At 52.5% G+C, this 21,828-nt stretch overlaps 1 protein-coding gene across 2 annotated transcripts in view; it reads left to right on the top strand.

The window, feature by feature from the left end:
- The window catches only part of Sorcs2 (sortilin related VPS10 domain containing receptor 2), a 369,891-nt gene that overhangs the window by 219,854 nt on the left and 128,209 nt on the right, over window positions 1–21,828 (top strand). For both annotated transcript variants that reach the window (XM_021210728.1, XM_029545261.1), the window contains exon 3: window positions 14,006–14,105. In XM_021210728.1, coding sequence (XP_021066387.1) covers window positions 14,006–14,105 — 100 coding nt within the window. The remainder of the gene's footprint in view (window positions 1–14,005; window positions 14,106–21,828) is intronic.

Raw genomic sequence — 21,828 nt, 5'->3', positions numbered from 1 at the left:
CTCTGGGAGTGGAATCTAGGAATGGAATGCCAAGGCCTTTTGAAACTCACAGCCTACCCTGAGTGACTTACCTCCTCCAACAAGGCCTGATCCTTCCCCACCACATTCAGATATCCAAGCCCAGGGAGGCCATTCTCAGCCAAGCCACCTCAAGCCTGGAGACCGTAGAGCATCAGGGACTGATGTTAGAAGCCCAGGCATGCTCGACCCTGGGGTGTGGTCTGTACCTCTTCCGAATGGCCCCAGCAGCCTTAAACCCTGTCTAGGCACATCCGTTCCTCTGGCAAATTTACTGTCCTCTCCCCACCTTCTGACACATGCAAGTTGTTTTGAGGCCCAAACTTGAGATGGATAGGACTGGTGAAAGATGTCACACAGAAGATGGGGAGGAATGGACTGAGGAGACCTGGCTCCTACAGCTTATATATCCTGCCCTCTGGACACTGGGCTCAGGGCTTGTCTCTAACTTGAGGTAATCCTGGCTCCTCAAGGCAAGGAGCAAGGAGTACCTTTAGGGAATGTCACAAGGACCCTGGTGCCCCTTGTGCACCAAGGCTTCCTCAGGGGCAGTCAGACATCTCCAGATTTGGGCTGGGCATCAGCCTTAACAGAATGAGACACCTGGAAGACGGACACTTCTGAGCTGAGGTGACCCGTGTCAGGATGACAGCAGCTGGCCACGCTGCTGGCAGCCAGGATGAAAACCATGCTACTGTGTCCTGCCTGGAACATTTGGCTTCTGGGATGTGAGCAACACAGCAGATGTCCATGCACTTCAGCTTCCCCGTGGGTGAGGTGGGATCTGCTGTCTGGCATCGCGTGCGGGGTGCTCGGCCTCCAGGCGCCTCCAGACTGAAGCCGGGTGTAGGTGTTTTACCATCTCCGTCCCCCTTTCTAAGTCTGTCTCCACTGGGGAAATCCTCCCCCACTAAGGCACAATTAAATTTCCCAAATTAATTATGCACCTGACAGCAGGGCTGGTGATTTCCTAATTCCCACTGTAATTACACGGCAGAAGCAGTCACCCTGGTCTCCCTGGTGGGTGTGGGCTGTGCAGCGAGCATGGCATTTGGTCTGAACCTGGCTGGGGCTTGTGCACTTGCAGGGTGGCGGTGTGAGGTGGGGGTGAGGGAGGGGAATCTTCTACCCTCAGCAGACACGAAGGGAGTTCCTGGCCTGACCCAGGCCATGCTGTCTCTCAGCTCTGTCCTTCTAAGATCACATGGGCCCAGGCAGGCTCCAGATCAATGGAGCTGTGATCATGAGGCATTGTGAAGCGGCTAGGATGGTGGGCTTTCCTAGACAGGACCATCAGAAGTGAGGAGATAGCCCATAGGCTGTGTCTGGGGCTCAGGTGATGCGTGGGATGAGAGAAAGGGGCGGGGCCAGAGTGGCTTCACAGTCAGGGCCAGTGTGCTGATCACAGAACACATCCAGGTTTATTCTTTTGTTGTTCTTGAACTCCGGGCAGATGGGTGACCAGCACTCTCTCTCGAGCCACACCCCAGCCTTCAAGTCCATTCTTGGTCACACCCCCAGGGGACTTGGACACTAAAGCCATTTCCATCTGGGAAAGCACGAAGCCCGCAGAGTGACAGTGAGCAGACCAGGGGTGCGGACTAGAGAGGGAGTGGTCCACGCGGCTCCAGGATAAAGGTTGGTACGGCCGAGAGCCTCCCACGCATGGGTATCCCAGGATTACAGTGGAGCACACTTTGGCTCTGATCTTTGGCAGGAGCGCAGCTCAGAGCAGCCTTGGTGAGGAACGAACGCAGCCCCTGACCACAGTGCTGCCCTTCCAAGCCACAAGCCCTGGCAGACAGCGCCACCGGGGCTTCAGGGACCACTGAATTACATCTCTCTCGAAACGCTCCTTTTTAAAAATTTAATTGCCGTGACCAGCATAATCCTGCTTATCTCCGTCCACCCTTGATGGTGGATTTATCGTAATGAACTGTAACTGTGCGGCCTCTGATCTCTGAGTACTGTTTATTTCCCAAGTTATGGTAGGTTCCGTGCTGGAGGACGGTCTGCCGCTAGCCTGGGAAGTGGGTTCCCGCAGCAGCTTGGTTGTTCTTACCATTCCTGTAGCTCAGCCTTTTCCCTTGGGCTCTAGGGGACAGGCAAAGCTCCCTCTGTTGTGCGTTTAGTGCCCTGCCTGAGGAGAATCCTGCTGCTGGCCTCCTGGACACCTGCCCTTCCCGCCCTAGCTGCCCACAGCCCTGCTGCACAGTGTCATCCTGGCTGACGTCTCCTAGGGCGACATGTGACCTCCTAGTCCTAGCAGACCGGCTGAGGCTAAAACATGGAGTGTGCCTAGTCTAGATGCCCAGACCCCAGAGGGTGATGCCGCCAGGGGTGTGTGCCCTGTTCCATCAGCAGCCTACCCAGGAGAGGCAGCTGGAGAGTACAGTTCCACCTCAGGGCCTTTCCATGTGCTGCCCTTCTTCCTAGATACCTATAGGGTCCCACTAACCCTCCATGCATTCCAGCCTCTCTTCTGTTGCCTCCCTGGGAAGAGCATGCCATTTCATCTGTTACCATAATAAACACCATGACCAAAGCAACTTAGGGGAGAAGGGGGCTATTTCAGTGTATAGGTTGCAATCTAACACTGAGGGAGGTCAGGACAGGAACTTGAAGCAGAAGCCATGGGGGACTTCTGCTTGTTGGACCTGCCTTCTGGTTTGTCCATAGACCCATGCTTGGTTACATAGCCCAGGACCATCTGCATATGGAATGGTGCCACCCACAGTGGGCTGAGCCCTTCTATGTCAGTAACAATGGAGACAATCCTCCACAGAGGGCAGAGGTGCACTGACTAGAGGCTTACCTCACTTGGTCCTCTTGGTGACTCTGGGAAAGGTGTGATTCCCCTTATACCAGAGCAGAGACCCCTGAGGACCAGCAAGGTGAATGAGCTGCTCAGGGTCACTGTGGCCTCTGTGGGAGTGACACGCAGCTCTGGGGTGCTTGCTGTCCTCCAGGAAGTGTCCTGCTCGTCTCAGGCTGTGGGTGCTGACAGGCCTTGGGCCTCCCAGGAATCCAGGAATGTTTGTAGACGGTGCTCTGCAGGAAAATAAGTGTCAAGTGAGTAAGGCCACACCTACCTGTTCCTCCACAGCTGGAACTTGAAGGGGAAACTTGCACGTAGAGCCACGGTCTTCCCTCAGTGCTCCAACTCCCTGTAGTGCTCCCTACTCCCTGTGAGTGCTCCTTACTCTTCCCAGGAGATGCTGATCCCCACCCCTGTCTCCGCTGGGGGCCATGTGAGGTAGTGATGGAGTTCTAGGTATAGGAGCCTATGGCCTATGCTTGCTTGCTTCTTTTATGTCATGGTACTCTTCAGAAAGATGCTTGCTGTCCTCTGTCAGGTAATGACAAGCCTGACCATTCCTAGGAGGTACTGGTGTGGCCCTGACTAGCAAACCTGGAAGGATGAGTACTCCAGATTTCCCATCCTACCAGGTCAAGGTCAATGGAGACCATCCCTACCTGGCCACAAAGGCTGCCAGCGTCATCCCTAGAGTCACTGACACCCCCTCTTTGAGAATCTACAACAGCCAGTGACCTTGGCATTGGGGCCTTTGCCCCTTCCTGTGGCCTGGAAGGTGGCATGGTCACAGCCTGGGTTCCTGGAGGCACGCCAAGCTGTGAAAGTACTACCACCGCTGCAGGATGACAGCCATGTGCCCGATGGGTAGCAGCAGCAACGTCCGTGCCCAGAAGGGAGCCAGGTGATGCCAGGGCTGGGGCCTCACGCTTTGGCCTGGAGGCTGACACGAAAATTCTGAAGACTGCCAGGTGGGGCACAGCCTCTGTAGAAGTCCCATCCATGTGATGTAAAGCCTGTGAGACACCATGGGGAGCTCAGACCCCTTTTTCCTCAGAGTCTAACTCCATCCTTGGTGACCAAGCAAGTGATGTCACCTCCTTTTGCCTCCTGACCTGAATGGGAAGAGTATCTGCAGGTCTTCAGTCACAGAGGGGTTGGGGTGGGACCACTGTCTGAAAGGTCTCAACACGTTGGTGCCTTTGTAGCTCCACATACTGTGCTCTCACGTGTCTGTGAGCTGTCCTTGGTGCGTCCTACCTTGGTGGGTTGTCGCCTGCCTACATTTCTGCTCCTGTACCTTCCTTGCCGCTTCCCTGGAGCAGCTAGCCCGCCTCATAAGGCTCCAGTGTCATCCTCATTGGAACCTGTGAGAATCGTCCACCCACATTTCTGACCAATCCCCTTTCTCTCAGCTCTTGTACCTCTTCTGCCAGGTCCCCAAGTCCCAGGTCCCCTATAGACCTGAGGCTTTTCTATACACTCAGGTCATACCATCCTTGGGGCCCTAGGGAATACCCACACTTTCTCCAGGTTCTAGGAAGCCTTTACTTCCTTGCCCAGGGCTATAGAGAGACCCCTACATTTTCCCTAGGCTTCAGATGGCCCCCATACCTCACTGGAATCCTGGGGGTCTGCTCTTTGGTATCATCTTGTACCTGTGTGGCCCTTTAGGCAGAAACATGTCTGGCAGAATGGCAGTTGACTTCACTGTACAGAGGGTCCTTGAGGCTCCTGCCTGGCCAAGTTTAACCGCTTCAGTGCTGTCTGTAAGGAAGGCCAGGGGCTGCATGCAGGAAGAGGGGCCTGGGCAGTAGTTGTAGGCACTGAGATCTTCCCACAATGAAGTCATGCCCAGGAACACGGAATACCTCCTTGCCTACCATGCCAACACAAGGCCTCAGCATGGGATGTGCTCAGGAAGTCTGTGGAAGGGTTTCTTGCAAAGGATTGAATTTTTAGAGCAAAGGAGATGCCAAGCCCAAAAGCCAGATTCTCTGGACCAAGTTCACGACCACATTTCCATCTCTGGGTGCTAGTTGAACTGCAGGCAAGGGTTTAGAGGAATGTGTGTGTGTGTGTGTGTGTGTGTGTTTGTGTGTGTGTGTGTGTGTGTGGTGTGGGGGGGTGGTCATCACAACCCACTTCATTCCAGAACTGTCTGCCAGCAAAGCTTACAGCATTAGGCACTCAGGGCCATTGCAGATGTAGCAATGTGGAGAGTCTGGTCAGGGGATCAGGCCCGCAAGATGTCATCTGTGCCTTGGTCGTTTGAGCCTCTGATCGTCCACTGCATCCTCCCTCCATCCCATGGCTGAGCTGCCTGAGGGTCAGTGTTGGGTAAGGAAGATCCCCGAACCCCCAGTAACTCTCTCAGGCGATGACGTGCTGCTCCCATGTCAAGGTGTCCACTAATCAGTTGCTGGTCCATTAGCAGGCACTAGGATGGGTCTGCAGACCCAGCTAGGGTGAGAGATGGCACCAGGAAGGCTCTGGGAGTCTGCGGGAGCCATGCCATGTCTGTCTCAAGTTAATAGGATGAACCTGGAGCTGATACCTGGCTTCTGAGGTTGCTCTGCCTTGGGCCAGCAGGCTCCCCGGGCCTCAGTTTCCTCATCTGCTCATGGGCAGCAACAGCCATGTTCCGGCTTTGTTGGGTACCTCTGTAGTTAGTTCCCTTCAGTCTATTACACAAGGACAGCACAGTGGGAGTGGGTGGGGTAGACTGGCTCTGTTCTGTTTCTCAGAATACAGATGTCCTTCACATCAGGAGAGTTTGATAGACTGGTTTTTTGGTTTGTTTTTTTTTTTTTTCAAGGTGGTCTTGGCTTTGGCTTGGTCTTGGTTTGATTTCATGATGTTGTGAAAGCCGGAGGCACTCTGTAGAAACCACACATTGCAAGCGTTGATCTCTTCCAGGCTGGCCGTGTGTAAGAGCCTTTCTGGCAAGGCTGGGCAGCAGAGAGGGGAAGCATACAGGCTGCGGGCCTGGATGTTCTGAGTCTAGGCACTCAATGAGTTATATAAAAAGTCAACACTTCCTTACAGCATGGGCTATGTGGATGATTTCACCATTGGAAGTTCACAGCAGTGTGAAGCACACCTGAAGTTGTCCAGGCTCCGCGCGCATATTCTGGAGTATGTGTGAAGTTTTACTTCCAATATTTGTAACTTAGGATTGGGTTTTGGAGCAATGAGCAGAAACAAACATCTGTCTGATGAGCTGCCTGGCCCCATTCTTCCTGCATCCCTTTGTGAAGCTTGCCTCACTGGCCAGCACTCTGTTCCTTATTTCAGACTCAGACTCTCAAGCCACATTCCAGAATTTTCCTGAATGACACCATTGCCCTTAGGATGTACCCTATAGTGGTGATTCTCTTGTCCATGTCTGATCCCGGGAGGGCTGGCTAGCAAGTCGGGGTAATGGGAACCAAAAGACCCTCCAGGCCCCCTGGGCAGCCTGTGGTCTGTGTGACTGTCACTGCTGCATCTGTTCCTGCTGTCACACCACACATCCTGTCATCGGGAGCAGGACTAAATCTTGGAACAGGCTTCTCCGTGTCTCCAACGTACACCCCTCTTCTCAGAGGCCATGTTCAAGCCTATACTTGGTGGTAGGTCCCCATACAACTTGGCCCTACTTGGCCTCCATTTCCCTATAAACAAAGTGTGTGTTGGTGCTTGTCTCCAGAGTGGTGAGGGATCAACTGGAGGTGCCCTACAGGCTGTCAAATGTAGACTCCTGATTATCATGGGGCATAAGGTGCACATTACCACAGGGACAGTGCAGTGGGCAGAGGCCAGTCCTCTGAGTGGCGCGAGATGGCTCTGGATAGCACTGACTTCTTTCAGATGCTGCCTCTACATTCATCCTCTGTTTTCAGGATGGACGTGAGCATCTGTCCCAGACCCTCTCCACACACATAAACTCCATGTCCCACACAAGTGCAGGCCCTGCCCGGGGGACAGGACCTGCGGGTGGTCTCAATGAGAGGGCCTGGGGATGCCTGCCTGGGGGAAGCCTGCCTTTCTCATACCTGTGCCTGCTTCCCAGGTTAGCAATGGGAGCTGAGTGTGAACGCAGGACCATGTGGTAGGAGGAGGGGGAGAATGTGGCCCACCAGTGAAATAATTATAGAATATGAAAATGGCTTAATGAAATCATTTTTAAAAAGAGGATGTGTGCAAACACGCAGCAATTAAGCAGCCGGTTCGCAAATAGCAATTTTCCAACTGTGCTCACCTTCCGTGCTTCTACTAGCCCGGTTTTAGACTCCAGGTTTTTAAATTTTTTTTTAATTTGAATGAATGAAGATTAGAGTGGTCCCACTCAGCTCTGCAGGAAAAATAGTTGGTCAGTTTGGATCCTGAAAGCAAGGAAGTCCCCTAAGGGAGTGCCCTGTTGTGGGATGTGAGGTGCTTCTTGAGTGCTACTGGCCCCTCCCTGTTCCCTTCTCCCTCCTCCCTGCTCCCTCCTCCCTCCTCCCTCCTTCCCATCCTTCCTTAGAGTCAAGGCTGATACATGGGCACGAATCACATTTGCATGGCAAGCTTGCTCAGAGACAGAAACCTTTTTGCCTAAGGTCACACAGCCTTCAGGTCTGGCGCCCAGAGGTGACTGACAAGCATTGATTGTCAGCTGGGTGCTTGGCTGGTCAACCTTTAGACAACCTTGGTGACTTCCTTGTGACTAGATCTGGCAGCCTTTGGGAGGGAGGTGACAATCTTAGGCCCAGTGCTGGCTGGAGGGTTCCACCATCAACCTGCCCAGACTGTGCTGGGCACGGAGACAGGTTGTCCTCTAATTCCCAGGCTTATCTGAGGCAGTAATGCCCCTCCATTTCCTTGCTTGCATTCAGGGTCCCCTAAGAGACAGTTCTTGTAAGTAGATAAGTCGAGCTCCAAATGGACAGGCTATGGCATCCCTTCCCCTCCCTCTGTCCAGCTCACCCTGGCCTGGGGCAGAGGTTGAGTCCAGCCCAGGGCTACTCCTGCTGTGGCCTTTGCGTTGTGTCCCTGCTGGGATGGCAGGGATCCTATTGTTGACCCTTGGCTGCTGGAAGCAGCCAAGCATGGGGAAAGGGTTGGAGGAGCCCCAGTCACTCATGTCCTGCCCTGTCTCCAAGTGTTCCCCAGCTGTTGTCCTCTAAGAGGTAACATTACCCTGTGACTGCATGGTCCCCGAGCCTTTCAGTGGTCCCAGCAAGGAGCTCCCTTTCTTGGGTCTTTTCAGTGCTTTGTGCATTTCCCTGCAGTATGAATGGTTGCCTGGGGGTTGGTGAAATGGCAGGCCTGTTGGGCATTCTACTGCTGTCTACTTCCTGCCTGTCCCTGTATCATCACCGAAATGTAGAAGGTGCCATGAGTATCTAATTGGGAATCACGTGGGCCAGTAGTCAGTGCTCAGTACCTACAGCTGCCTGTGTGAGTTGTACAGATAGACTACAAACCCATGCCCACCCAGAACCCCACCATATCGCCTAGCCATCACGGGGTCTTTATGCAGCTCTGGACTTGGGGTCCACATCTTCTGTGAAGACCAAGGTAGGTACAAGAGTGATACAGCCACAAGCCAAGGAGACCTGGAGCCCCCAGGTGCTGGGGGTGGGGAAGGGTATTTCTTCCTGGAGGCTCTGAGCCCCAGATGTGGATCAGGAACTGGGAAAGCTTGCTTGCTGATGTTGAAGCCCCCAGTCTGAGGTGGTTCTGAGGCAGCCAGGAGAACCTAACCCATCCTCCCACACACCCTGTCCACCCCCACCCGTCTTCCTACCCACTTCCCCCTACTTCCCAGAACTGGAATGGCCTAGGTTGCTTGGTGTAGCTTTGAAAATTACAGGGTTAGAGTTAGAATCAGGAGGTCAAGGCCAGTCTCTGCCTGGGCTGCAGGGACTCTGCTGTGCTACCTTGCGGGGGAAATGTGACAATCCCTGTTCACTTCCAGCCTCATCTTCTCCACCTCCTGACCCTGTGGACCGACTGACAGGTGGCTCAGGCCACTCTACTGTCCCTGAGCGTCATGTGAGGCCAAGTGAGGGCCAGACCAGCTTTTCCTGGGAGGAGGCCTTCTGCCCTGCAGAAGGGCAGGGTTCACCATCTCTTAGGTGACTTCTGCCCCAGCAGCCTGTCCTTAGCAGGAACCAGAGTTTTCCAAAGAACAAGTGCTTGTGTTTTGTTTACTTCGGAGACAGTGAAAACAGTCAAGGCCACCCCACCAAGTCATTGTCATTGGTCCCTTGAGCTCCTCAGAGTGAATCTCTCTTGTACTCCTATCACCATTGTTGGGTGTCTGCTTGCTTGAGAAGCAGGTGCCCATGGGGACGATGATGGACAGGTGGACATGCATGTAACTGCCAACTGGGAATGCACAGTCAGGCTCAGGTGCCCCATAACTGCTTTATAAGGATCCATTCAACCAATTCCTTTGCAGGGCTAGGCCCAGATGACAGTTACTGAAAGGTACAGGGTACCTGCAGGGTAAGCACATTGGTCACAGGTTTTGCAATGATGGGGACCTTAGAGGCGTCAGTCCTCAGTGTCTCCGAGGAGAGTGATTCTGATTCCTCAGTTGGCAACCCAGAGCACTGACAGCTCATGGCCGTGGACGTTAAACCCAGGGTGGGACTCTCCCCCAGGATGGGTGGGTGAGGAGAAGGTGAGAGAGGCCAGAAGGAGGTGACATGGTGCCTGGGTGCTCTCCAGAGCTGTATCCCATCTCCATCCAGGCGCTATCCACAGCAAGGGCTCTTCTGACTCCCAGTTCAGCCTTGGCCTTCTTAAGAGGCATGTTCCTGAGCAGTGTCCCACGGCCTCCGTGTCACCTGTGTGCCCTCCAGCTCTTCACATACATCATTTGTCCAGTTAAGTCATCGTCCAACTGTCTCTCCTGAGGATGGGCCCTGCCTCTACAGTCTGAACTCCTGATTCCAGCTGTAGCCACAGTGGTCCTCCTCACAGTGCAGCAGCCTATTGGCAATGAGAGAACCTTCGAGGTGCATGCTACAACCAGGCACCCCCTAAGGGGACTTCACACGGCCACTTAGCTGACTTATTGAGACAGAGTTTTCCAGGTGAGGACGCCACCACACGGACCCTGTCCCTCCCTTGGGGACACCACTGATCTCATTTCCATCCAGACCTGAAGTCCTGACCCAACATGTTAGGAATAGGGGCCGTGGGACTTATGCAAGGCACTGTTGGTCACAGATCAAAGAGGAAGGACAGGTGTGCCGGTGATGTGGAGGAGACCTAAGCCTATGGATGAGAGAAGAAGGAAGGCTCCTGCTGAGGGACTCTAGCCACGGAACATTCTAGAAGATGCGAAGTAGGCAACAATGAAAAGATCAGTGCCACCATGGCTGGAGGTCTGGTGGGTAGCAGGCTGAGCCTGGAGGGTGTTTAGGGCAATGAGGGTGACATCCATTCTGTCTGATGTCACAGTGGTGGATGCTGTCATAGTAAGTCTGTTGGGTCAGTGGGCCCTCATTAGAACTATGGACTCTGTGACCATGGTGTGTTTGCTGGCTCATCCTTGTGACAAATGTATCCTCTGAGGAAGGGAGGGGAGTGGCAGAGAGGGGCTGTGTATAGAGCCAGGGGTGTGGGTATTCTGGGCTTACCTCACCGTTTTGTAGTTATCTGGAAAGTGCCATAAAATGAAGTCTATTAACTAAAACTAGGAGCAGGTGAAATTAATTTTAGTAATGATTTTAATTAACTCAATATATCCAGAATATTAGTATGTCAATATGCAATCTACATAAAACTGACAATGAGGTATTTTACATTCTTTCTGGGCCCTGAGCCTTTGAAATCAGTGTTTTACAGTTTTGCTGCTTTGGGCCAGATGGGCCACCCATTCCAAGTGCTGTGGACTCAGGCTGCCAGTGGCTGTTGCATCGTAAGGCTGGTGTAGCCCCTCTACCCCTACCCTGTGCTGCTCTTGCTTGTCTGACCTGACTGTCCCCTGAAGGTGCTCCAGCCCATCAGCTGCCATGCACCGAACCCATCATACGCCCACGTGTACTGCAGACCAGGCGCAAGTGCCCACCTGTGACAGCGTGATGCTGTTATTCATGCTCTTGCCTCCTAACCCTGGGACCAGCACAGATGTTTCCTCACTCGGAGGAAGGGACTCAGCATGTGGGACCCAGCATTCCTGGGGGGTGACTCTCGGGGTTGTCTTTTGAGTCCTGGGTAATCACGGGGACCAGGAGAGGAGGAACTTTGGTCAGAAGTGGTTGATGTCACGCTACACACAGAGCCTGGGGGATGAGCTTCAGAGACAGGCAGGCCACATGCCCAGTAGATGAGTGGTTCTCAGCTGTCCTAATGCTGCCACCTTTGTCCTGGTGACCCCCTTCCAGTAGTTACTTTGTTGCTATTCCATAACTGTAATGTTACTACTGTTGTGAAGCGTAATGGAAACATCTGTTTTCCAGTGGTCTTAGGGGACCCCTATGAAAGGGTCATTCAGCCTCCAGAGGGGTCATGACCCACAGCTTGAGAACCAGTACTCTGGAGGGTGGGTCAGGCAAGGACATAGGATGTCTCTCAGCTTCCAGAAGAGAACAGCACCTCCATTTTAGCCCCTAGAATCCCCATTTCTGACTTCTCTGAACTTTCTGAATCCACCATGTTTTAAGCCCGGTGATATGGGAGTTTGTTACATCAGCCTCAGGGACTCACAGCCTCCTGAGGAGAGAGGCTGCCTGTACACTGTGCCCCTCCCTGCATTCTAAGTCTTTCTGCTGCCTAGGAGCACCTCAAGGCCTGTGGACCTGACAGTCCTGGCCTGGGCAGGGAGGTGTTGGATGGAACGTGGAGATTGGGAGAGCCAGCAGGTCAGGCTGTGTAAGGTGGGGTGCAAGGCAGCTGGGGTCTGAGGGGCAGACGGGCACTGTGGGTATCCTTGTTAATGTCCCCTTGGCACTTACTAGGGTCCTATGGATCTTCAGTTGCAATGCTGCCCTCTTCTCGCCCCTCCTGCCTCTTTATTATTCTGTCTGACCTACTCCCTCCTTTATTTCTGTGTCTCAGTCTGTCTCTCTGGGTTTCTACCCTGTCTGTCTTCCCTTCCCCAGTCTGTGTCTCAGTGTCTCCTCTTTCTGTCTCAGTCTGTTTTTGTCTCTGTCTCTCCTCCATAGTCCCTTTTCTGTCTTTCTTTCTTTCTTTCTTTCTTTCTTTCTTTCTTTCTTTCTTTCTTTCTGTCTGTCTGTCTGTCTGTCTGTCTGTCTGTCTGTCTGTCTGCCTGTCAGTATCTCTCTCCCCTATATGAGTGTCTCTGTCTTCACGTGGCCCCTCCAGTGTGGCCTTCCCTTATCCTGATGGCATCTGTAAGAGCCATATTTCACTCTTATTCTTGGCTGATGTGTTTTCAAAGACACTAGTCAACCAGGGGCAGGTACCTTTCCCTCAAAGACACAGTCTATCCCTTCTTGCCTCTGGTCCCCTTGCATGTCGCTTTGTCCCTGCATGTCTGTGACCCAGTGATCCCACTACCTCTGGTTCCCCTGGTGTCTGTATTGCTCCTCCACCTCTGCTGGCATTTTATTACTTTCCTAAGCAAGTGCCTGTCTCCCTCCCTTGATAGATGTCCTAGACCACAGAGGCACTCACTGGGTGCTGTTCTTTGTGGCTATCCCACACCCATGGGTGCCGCTGTCTTAGCTCCTGTAGTGAGGAGGGTATGGATGAAGCTGGGGCAGATGGACCGGGGCCGAGGCAGAGAGGAGCAGGGAAGGGGTGGGCTGTGAGGGGCTGCGGAACAGGATCAAGTTTGGGGATCAGGATCAGGAAAGGGCAGCCAGAGATCCATCTGCATTAGGCTATGGGCACTGAGCTTATAAACAACCATTGTTTCTACAGGGCTCTGGGGCGCGTGGATCGATTTCTGCTAATGGGGCCTCTCGCTTCCCCCTTACCAATGGAAATCAATTCTCTGCGGTTTGGAGAGCAAATGAGCCCTGATTAGATGGCAGGATCATGGTGTCATCTTTGTTCTCTTGCTCCAGTCCTCCCAGGGAGGCCTGAGGTAGCCAGACCCCAGATGGTCCCCAGGGAATATACCCCTGCAGGGGCAGATGGGGAGGGGGCTGTCAGGGACCTTGTGACCCTGAGGTTTATAAAGGACCTTGGGTGTGGCCACCAAGCCCAGTGATAGTAAACTCCGCCATCTTCCTGGAACTGCTTCACCCGAAGATCCAGGAAAGAGCTGGCTCTGCAGAACAGTGAGCGCAGACTGAGGAAGGGGATCAAAAGGCCCTGTGGGGTGGAGTGTTTACACTATGGTGTCATGACTTCCTTTCAGGCCCAGAGCAAGAAGCCCTGGCCTCCTCCAGCCTCTCTGTAGGCCCAGAGAAGGGAAGATGCGGCTGAGGCCACACAGCAAGTACCGGTGGCAGGCAGTATCCCAGCCAGGGTTCCAGTCCAGGTGCCACATGGTGCTGAGATCTTAGGCAGAAACATTGACCACAGCCAGAGCCCCTATCCCGCCTGATTCCCCCAGTGCACTCGGCATAGTCTATAGTTCCCAAATATTTTAGATGTATTTTCATTATTTTTAAACTTATTTTATGAACTGGTGTTCTCTTTCTGTGTATGTCTGTGTCAGAATGTCAGATCCCCTGGAACTGGAATTACAAATAGTTATGAACAGCCTTGTGGGGGCTGGAAATTGAACTGGGTGCCTACTGCTCCTCTGTGAGATGGACAAAAGAGCATAGATCTTCAGGGTTTTATGAAGCATTGTAGGGGGGGGGATCAATAAGTCTTGACATCTGAGAGTGGTGGTGGTACACACCGTTAATCCCAGCATTTGTGAGGCAAAGGCAGGCTGATCTCAAAGCTTAAGGTCAGCCTGGTCTACAGAGTGAGTTCCAGGACATCCGGGCTACACAGAGAAACCCTATCTCCACCACACAAAACAACAAACAAGCAGTTCTGACTCGTAGTCCTCACTCCAGACCTGGACCGTGAACCTTAGCAAACCTGCCGTCCACAAGGGAACCTGGGCTCCCACTTGCACTTGAGGCAGGCACATGCTCCCCCTGGAAGGATGGAGAGGACAACACGGTACCCAGTTCTCAGCTCTGCCAGCTGCTGGCACACCCTGGTGCTGCAAAGCCTACCCTGGGAGGGCATGTGCTAACGGTTGTCTCTCTGTTCCCATAGGTCCTCAGATTTTGGGACAACCTACACCAAGCTTACTCTCCAGCCCGGTGTCACCACTGTCATCGACAACTTCTATATCTGTCCAGCTAACAAAAGAAAGGTATGTATGTATGTATGTATGTATGTATGTATGTATGTATGATACGCCAGGCCAGGGTGGCTAACCCTTGGGATCTGGCTCTCTGTGGCTATCTGTATTACTGGTCTGTTCCTGCTTTGGGACAATGGTCTGGTGTGAGGTATTTTCCCCTCCGTTCTTGTTGCTTTGGTTAATTTAGATGAGTGTATTTGAAACTGTCAGTTGGGGCCTTGGAGGAGACCAGGCAATGCTATCTAAGGCGTCTCCATCTTCTGTACCGGAGGCAGCGTCCAGCGCACCGGCAGGGAGGAGGGGCAGTGAGCTGGCGGCTGAATCAGTTCCATCCGGCTCAGTCCTGAAGGCAGCTCCGAGAGCCTTCACCAGGGCGTCATCTCTCTAGGACTGGCTTGGTTCCATGTCAGAGCATTGCTTGCTGTCCCTTGGTCTGCATTTCCCTTGTTATTGCTCCATGCCTAGATGTAGAAGAGGGAAGACCATGGGAGACCCCTCCTGCAGATGTGCAGCTATATCTTGGCCCACCTGGAGACCCCCGCACGAAGTCAGAACAACCTGAAGGACTCAGTCTAGAGAAGCAGTCCCAAGGTCACAGGACAGGACTCAGACAGAGCAGAGTTCAAATCCTGGTTCACTTCTCTGTGCCTTGGTTTCCCAGTAGGAAAATGGGATGTAGCCCACATCTTACAGAGACTTTGGTGGGCCCTGCACAGTGCTCCTGACAAGACCTGAGCCCCAGAGGTACTTGGGTAGTGGCAAAAGAGAAATCCTAGCAGCTTGATACAGGACACAGGGCCAGCTGCTCACAGCTTGGAGGCCGGTGCTCACAGATGAGATGACACAGAAATGGAGTTTATTGGAGACCTTGCCTTGAGGAGATAGGATGCTCTCGATCTCCATGTTGGGGGATTCTCATATGTGAGCCAGCTTTTATAAGGAGGGGAAGAGAGGCATGGAGCACTGCGCATGAGGAATACATCCTGGGTGGTGCCTTCACATCTCATCCCTGTCATGCTGTCCCCACCCCAATACACAAAACATACTCACAGACACACACAACATATATACCTGAGACATAGAACACATACGCAATGATATACACACACTACCCACACACACATATACACACACAACATGCAAACCTAACACACACAGCACATACACAATGACAAACACCCCCATACACACATACACACACACACAACATACATACCTAACACACACAACACATACACAGTGGCACACACATACAACACATACAATACAACATACACACCTAAGACACACAACACATACACAATGACACACAAACACTTCCACACACACATACACACCTAACACACACAACACATACACAGTGGCACACATACAACACATACAATACAACATACACACCTAAGATATACAAAACATACACAATGACACACACATACCACACACACACACCACACATACCGTACATACACAGTGACACACACACATACATACAAAACATACACACCTAACACACACAGCATATACACAATGGCACACCATACCCCCACACACATATACACCATACACCCAGCATACATACCTAACACATACACGACACACATAACACACACACACACAACATACATACCTAACACACAACACATACACAACAATAATACACACACACATATCAGACTTTGTCATTAACCCTGGCCTCTGGGGCCAGACATAAACATTCTTTTTAGGCAAGTTAAGCACAGTGCTTGTGGGCTTTGTGTTAGCGGAGGCACAGAATTAGGGAGTAAGGAAGTCATTTCTCCTGTTGCTGCCTGCAGGTCACCAGATGTTTCAGGTTCTAAATCCTAGAGAAACATCGTTTGGAAGGTAACCTGTTAATCACGTAGGTGTGCCTTTGCTTTTGTATGTTTGATGGTGGGCAAAGGGGGGGAAACAGCAATTCTGCCAAGAGCCAGCCCCAGCGGTGCAGCCCTGGTAGAACCTGGGACATCCCACAGAGGGTGTGGAAATGCTGCGTGGTATTCCTGCTGAGGGCACCATGCACTCTGGAGGCTGTAGTACTGGCGAAGGTCCAGGGGCTCGGTGGGACAGTGGAGTCAGACTGAGCAGGTCCCACTGCAAGTCAGCCAGGCGGGAGGACCCGAGCCTACGGAACCCTTGCTGAGCTGCAGTTTAACTCAGCTGCTGGCTTTCTTAAGGTTTATTTGTTATTATTTTTTATGTGTATGAGTTTTTGCCTGTGTAAATGTATGTGTACCATGTGCATACCTGGTGCCCATGGGGGCCGGAAGAGGACATTAGATACCTTGGAACTGGAGTTGCATGGGGTTAGGAGCCACACATGAGTGCTTAGAACTGAACTCGGGTCTTCCGCAAGGGCAGCCAGGGCTCTTAACTCCAGCCCCCTCCACTGCTTTTCAATGCAATCCCGTCTTGCCCGCCAAAGTGGGTCATCTGGTTTTTTATTCTCCTCTCCTTGACCTCTGCTGGTGCTGTAAAAGCTTCCTCTTGGACAGAATGGGACGAGAGGTGGGTGGGCTTCTACGGAAGAACAGGGCTCCTGGCCTTGGGGCTTTGGCAGGTAAGGAGGAGGAAGGTGGTCTGGCTTTAGCCATCCCTGCCTCCCCCTAGACCCCTGCCTGATGCCTCACACAGGCAATCTCACTCCACCTACAACTGTCCAAGCAATGAGGCCTCGCCATCTGTTTTCCAGGGAGAAAGCTGAAGGGTAAAGTGAGGGTTGTCCCATTACACGGCCTAGAGAAGGAGACCTGGGTCTGAAACTCGATTCTCCTCAGTCTAAGCTAAGGAGGCAAGACACTATCCATGCCTAGTGGTGCTGTGGGGCCTTCTACCTGCCCGGAACTCCGAGTGCATGGAAGGAGCAGGGCAGACTCTTTGCCTCCCTGCCTACCATGATCCTTCCTGCTGCAGCTGTGATGGTGTGTAAGGCAGAAGCGACTGGAGCCACTGCCTTGACCCCTCTGAGCCTTGGTGGTGGCCCAGGATATGGGCTCAGTAGGAAGTTCTGGAAATGAACATTAGGCAAGCTGGATTCCTCTGCACACCCCTGGGATAAGAGATGAGACAGTGAGGCATTTGCAGTTTCAAAACGTGACAAAGTCAGCCCTGCTAAGGAGAGATGGTTTGAACGTTCCCAGGCTCCCTGGGCTCCCTGTGTCCATGCAAGCCCAGTCCAGTCCAGCTCAGCTCACCTACATGCCAGAGGCAGGAAAATGGCAGGTCTTTACCATATTCCAGGCTCCGTCTGCCGGCTGCCTGCTTGCCCAATCCTGTCTCCACTCTGGGCCGCATCCCCCCCCCCCCCCCCGTGTATAAACGAGGAGCATGAACTGGACACTGCACAAAGCCCGGCTTAGTTCTGTCATCCTGGCCTCTGCTGGCTTTCTCCCAGAAACCCCACGGAGAACACTCCCTGGAGAAACAATCCCAACTCTGCTTTGTTTCTCCCTCAGCGGTCTCTGTCCCCTGCAGGAGGCAGCTGGGTCTTCATTTCCTCCTAGTCAGGCTCCAGGTGTCCACGTGTGGATCCAGGCAAAGGCCTGACTGTGCACATCCAGGCTGAAGCCTGGTGCTAGGACAGAATGCTTTACCCACACCAGGTACAGGCTGAAGAACCACTGTGACCCAGGTACAGGCTGAGGATCCACTGTGACCCAGGTACAGGCTGAGGACCCACTGTGACCCTACCCTTTGCTGGGTCTAGGAAGCTGCACGGAAAACTGTACCCTTCTAGAACCTTTGAGAGTCTAATAGGCCCTGAGAATCTGGAGCCCACACACTGTGTATGAAAGAGACAAAAGTGAATGTCACATCTGCCCCCTTCCCCCAAGTGACTGTGACCTGGGATGGTATGGCCCTTTCCCACAGGACACCTGTGTAAACCACTCCCTGTTGTTGGGTAACGGATAGCTTTGCTGGAAAGTGGGAATCTGATTAGGAGACCATTTAGTAACAATTACAGTCCGAGTGGCTCTTTATGACTTCTTAGGAGACGGCTTTGTGAGCTATCTTTGGAACGAGCTCGCTTTGATTTTTGTCTCGCCCGCGGTATAATCAGAGTGTGGCCCCAGGCATGGTGTTCTGCCACTTCAGACATAACCCTGGCCCGTGATTTTCTCCTCTAAGTCCCTGTGGTATCCCACAGGGGCTTTAGGTGACAAACTCACCTCTGAATGGGCCCCGAGAGTGCTAGAACACGGAAGAGGTGGGGAGGTCTGGCCTGGAGGGGCTGCCTAGCGAGAAACTGCTTTTAAGTATCGTGTTTTGTATTAAAAATTTATGTGGATTGTCATCTTATACAAAGTGTCTGTGTTGAATTGAATGCTAAAATCTGCCATACGCACCGTCACCAAGAAAACGCCTGTTGAGTGGATGGTATAGGAGAATGCTAACTTCTGGGCTCCCTGCCCACCCACTGAGCCTCTCCCCGGGGCTCATCAATCTTTCTCCAGATTCCCCCTCGCTTCCCCAAGGCTCATGAGAAGCCACCTCCCAGCCTTACAAGGTTGGGGAGATGTGGATCAAACTCTAGCCCTGCATCTATGAAGCTGCCTATATCACCAAGGGCCAGGACCTATATTTGCGGAACAGCCAGTGGTGACAAGGAAGGTACGTGTGTCCTGTAGGACTCTGTCACCAGGCAGGCAGCTGTGTGGATCCTTGCACACACATCCTGGCAGACCCCCTAGGGCAAGCATAAAGCAGCATAAAGAGCTGCTGTCTTATGATTCACATGGGAAAGAGAGAGACCCAGGGGGGTTTAAAAAAAAAAAAACCTTCCAAGAGTCCACACAAGTGAGTCAAGACTGCCTCAGCCCCAGGTGCCCCCTCAAACTTTATCCCTATAGGACCCAGACAGCAAGAGACCTGTGCAAAGGCCCAGACCTAGAGCTGCTCATTAGCCACTGATAGCTACAGGGGATCCCAGTTCTTTGGATCTCCTGGGACTATGTCACAAGGGAAGCCCCCCCCCCAACTCTCTTAATCATCAACTCTGCCGCTGCCCTCAGCCCCCGCCTGTGAATTCCTCTGGAACCTCTCAGGCTGTGTCCTGCTCTTGGTGCTGACTCTTGCTGGACCACATATACGGGCCTCCTGGATGCCTTTCCTGGGCTGGCTCTCTTCTTTGTCAGTCTGTCTTCTCCACCAGATCTTCCCCTAAGCTCTGAGTCCATAGCGCCCCTCCCTGGCCTTATTCCTGCTCCGCCTCGGCATGAGCCTCCTCCCTGCCCAGCTCGAGGAGACCCTCACAGAAATCCAGATTCTCCTCTCCTCTCTTCTCCAGAGTGGACCAGAGCAGTGTGCAGTCTAAGATCAGCTCAGGTTCCATGGCTCTGGCAGTGCAGGCTCACTTCTGAGCTTGGAGAAAACACTCCGGAAGCCCGGCTCCTTCCTTCAGCTGCTCTGATCCAGTCAGAATACAGCAGCCTGGTGGCTCTCTCTAGCAGTGTCGAGGGTTTGAGGAGCCCAGATCTGATCTTGGTCCTGACTTGACTCAGAGATGTCCCGGCAGCAGGTACGGCCTTTCTCCTTCCCACACTGAAGCACACGCCGAGCTGTGTTATCTGCTGCTTTGAGGTCGGTCTCCTGAGGGTCCTAGTTTCTGCCCTGGGCCTAACATCTGATCAAGGTTGTGCCACGAGGAAAGAGGCCTGAGGGATGGAGATAACAAGAGCTTTGCGAGGACTTGGATCCCGGGCTTGGCTATGAGGTGCTTCATAGCCCTCAGCTTCTGCTTACTGGCTGTTGCATTCAGATCACAAGATGATCTCCTTGCATCCACTGTGTGTCATACGGATGATGTGAGGCTTCATCGTGCAGTGCCAGGCGCTGGCAGCTGAAATCCTCAGCACCATGGTCACTGACAGGAGCTAGTGACACCCTCACTCCCAGCCCCAGGATTGCTTTAAGAGTCTGTGTCAGGCTGTGCAACTCAGAAGCGATCAGGCCCTCTCCTGTGCACTTTTGTCAGGGTCTCACCTTGGCTAACTGAGAACTTGGGCTGAAACTTTAGTATCCTCTGTATCTCCCACCAGCTGGGCCACAGACTCCCTGTGGACCAGAAATGATCAGGGATACACATTTAACTTCATGTTTATGTTTAGACTGGACCAGAGCCTGCACATGGTACCTAGGTCCTTTCTTGCTATAGAGGGATAGCCACTGCTGCAGCCTACTTGCATACAGCCCGACAGCCAGAACTCATATTCAATATGCCTCGCCATATCTCAGGAGCATGAGAAGGTGTGTGTGTGTGTGTGTGTGTGTGTGTGTGTGTGTGTATGGATGTGTATGGGTGTGTGAGTGTGTGTATGTGCATGCATGTGTGTATGTGTATGCATGTGTGTGTATGTGTATGCATATGCATGTGTGTATATGTGTATATGTGTGTATGTGTGTGCATGTGTATGTGTCTGCATGTGTGTATGTGTGTGTGCATGTGTATGTGTGTATGCATGTGTTTATGTGTATGTTTGTGTATGTGCATGTGTATATGTGCGTGTATGTGTATGTGTGTGTATACATGTGTATATGTATATGTTTGTGTGTGTTAAGAGGGGTCTCAAGCAGTCCTCAAGTTGTGTGTTTCATTAACTGGAAGAACTGCACATAAGGAACATGTGGGGTAATATTCTCTAGGATAGGAGGTGGGCAGGCTTCTATTTCTGCTATGGTTGCATGGGTGCTAAGGTGCACTGACAGGCCTTGGTGTCACTGCACATCTGCAAATCAAGGTCATTCTCAATGCTGTCCATCAAGATGCCATAGGGGAGCAGATCCCTGCCTCCAGGGCTCCCTGGCCAGCCCACGCAGGGTACCTCTCCACCACCCTTTCTGTTACTGTTCCTGCGCTATGCACAGAGTCTCCATCATCTGCAGGGCTTCCCTGTGCTCTCATCTACAGTGCCCTGGACTGGAGGAGTGGCAGGGTGGCAGGGGGAAAGGGGCAGGAAGGGATGGCTTTGCTATGAGGCATCATGGTGTCTGAGTGTGTAGATTACGGTGTGTTACCAGAATATGCCGCAACTATGCGCAACAGAAAAGTGTAGCCAGAGAATGAGAGCAGACATGTCCTATGATCCCGGAGTCTTAGCTTGAGTATTCCAAGGCGCCAGCAGTGAGGCAGGGTCCCTGGATGACATACTCGAGGCTATGTGCCTGTGGTGGATGTCAGCCCTTACCTGTCCCTGTGGTTGATACCCATGCCCCTCCAAGGATGAAAACGAGGGATTGCCTTGGCAGGGATACGGCCCGGGAACTGCTATCAGGGCTCGAGAGACAGAAGTGAGAAAAGAAATGTAACAGACAAGGCGCGAGGGGTAAAACCCAGAGGGCTTTGTTTATAGGGATGGCTCGTAAGAATAAGTGGGAGAGCTGTCATGACAGCTTCCCCATGACAGGCCGGGGAGGCCCAGAGAAGAGTCTGCAGAGAAACCCCCAAACAAAGGGGATGCCTGACTTTTCTAAGTTTGCGGGGGTGGGTCTGTGGTACTGGGAAGTTTTACACTGTGATTTAGTTGGAGCCAGCCTGTGTGACAGAAGAGCATGGAAGAGCCAGGTACTGGGTAGGACCATTAATTAATAGCTGTTAATGCTTCAGCACTGCATAGCTTTTTAATCTTTGTCAGAGAGAGAGAGAGAGAGAGAGAGAGAGAGAGAGAGAGAGAAGAGGAGAAAGCGAGCTGCAAGGGAGGGTGTGGCCTGAATTTTT

Source organism: Mus pahari, chromosome 13 (genome assembly GCF_900095145.1).
Source record: "Mus pahari chromosome 13, PAHARI_EIJ_v1.1, whole genome shotgun sequence".
NCBI lineage: Eukaryota > Metazoa > Chordata > Mammalia > Rodentia > Muridae > Mus > Mus pahari.
The sequence above is the reverse complement of the archived record's forward strand: the minus strand, read 5'-3'. Positions and strand labels throughout refer to the sequence as shown.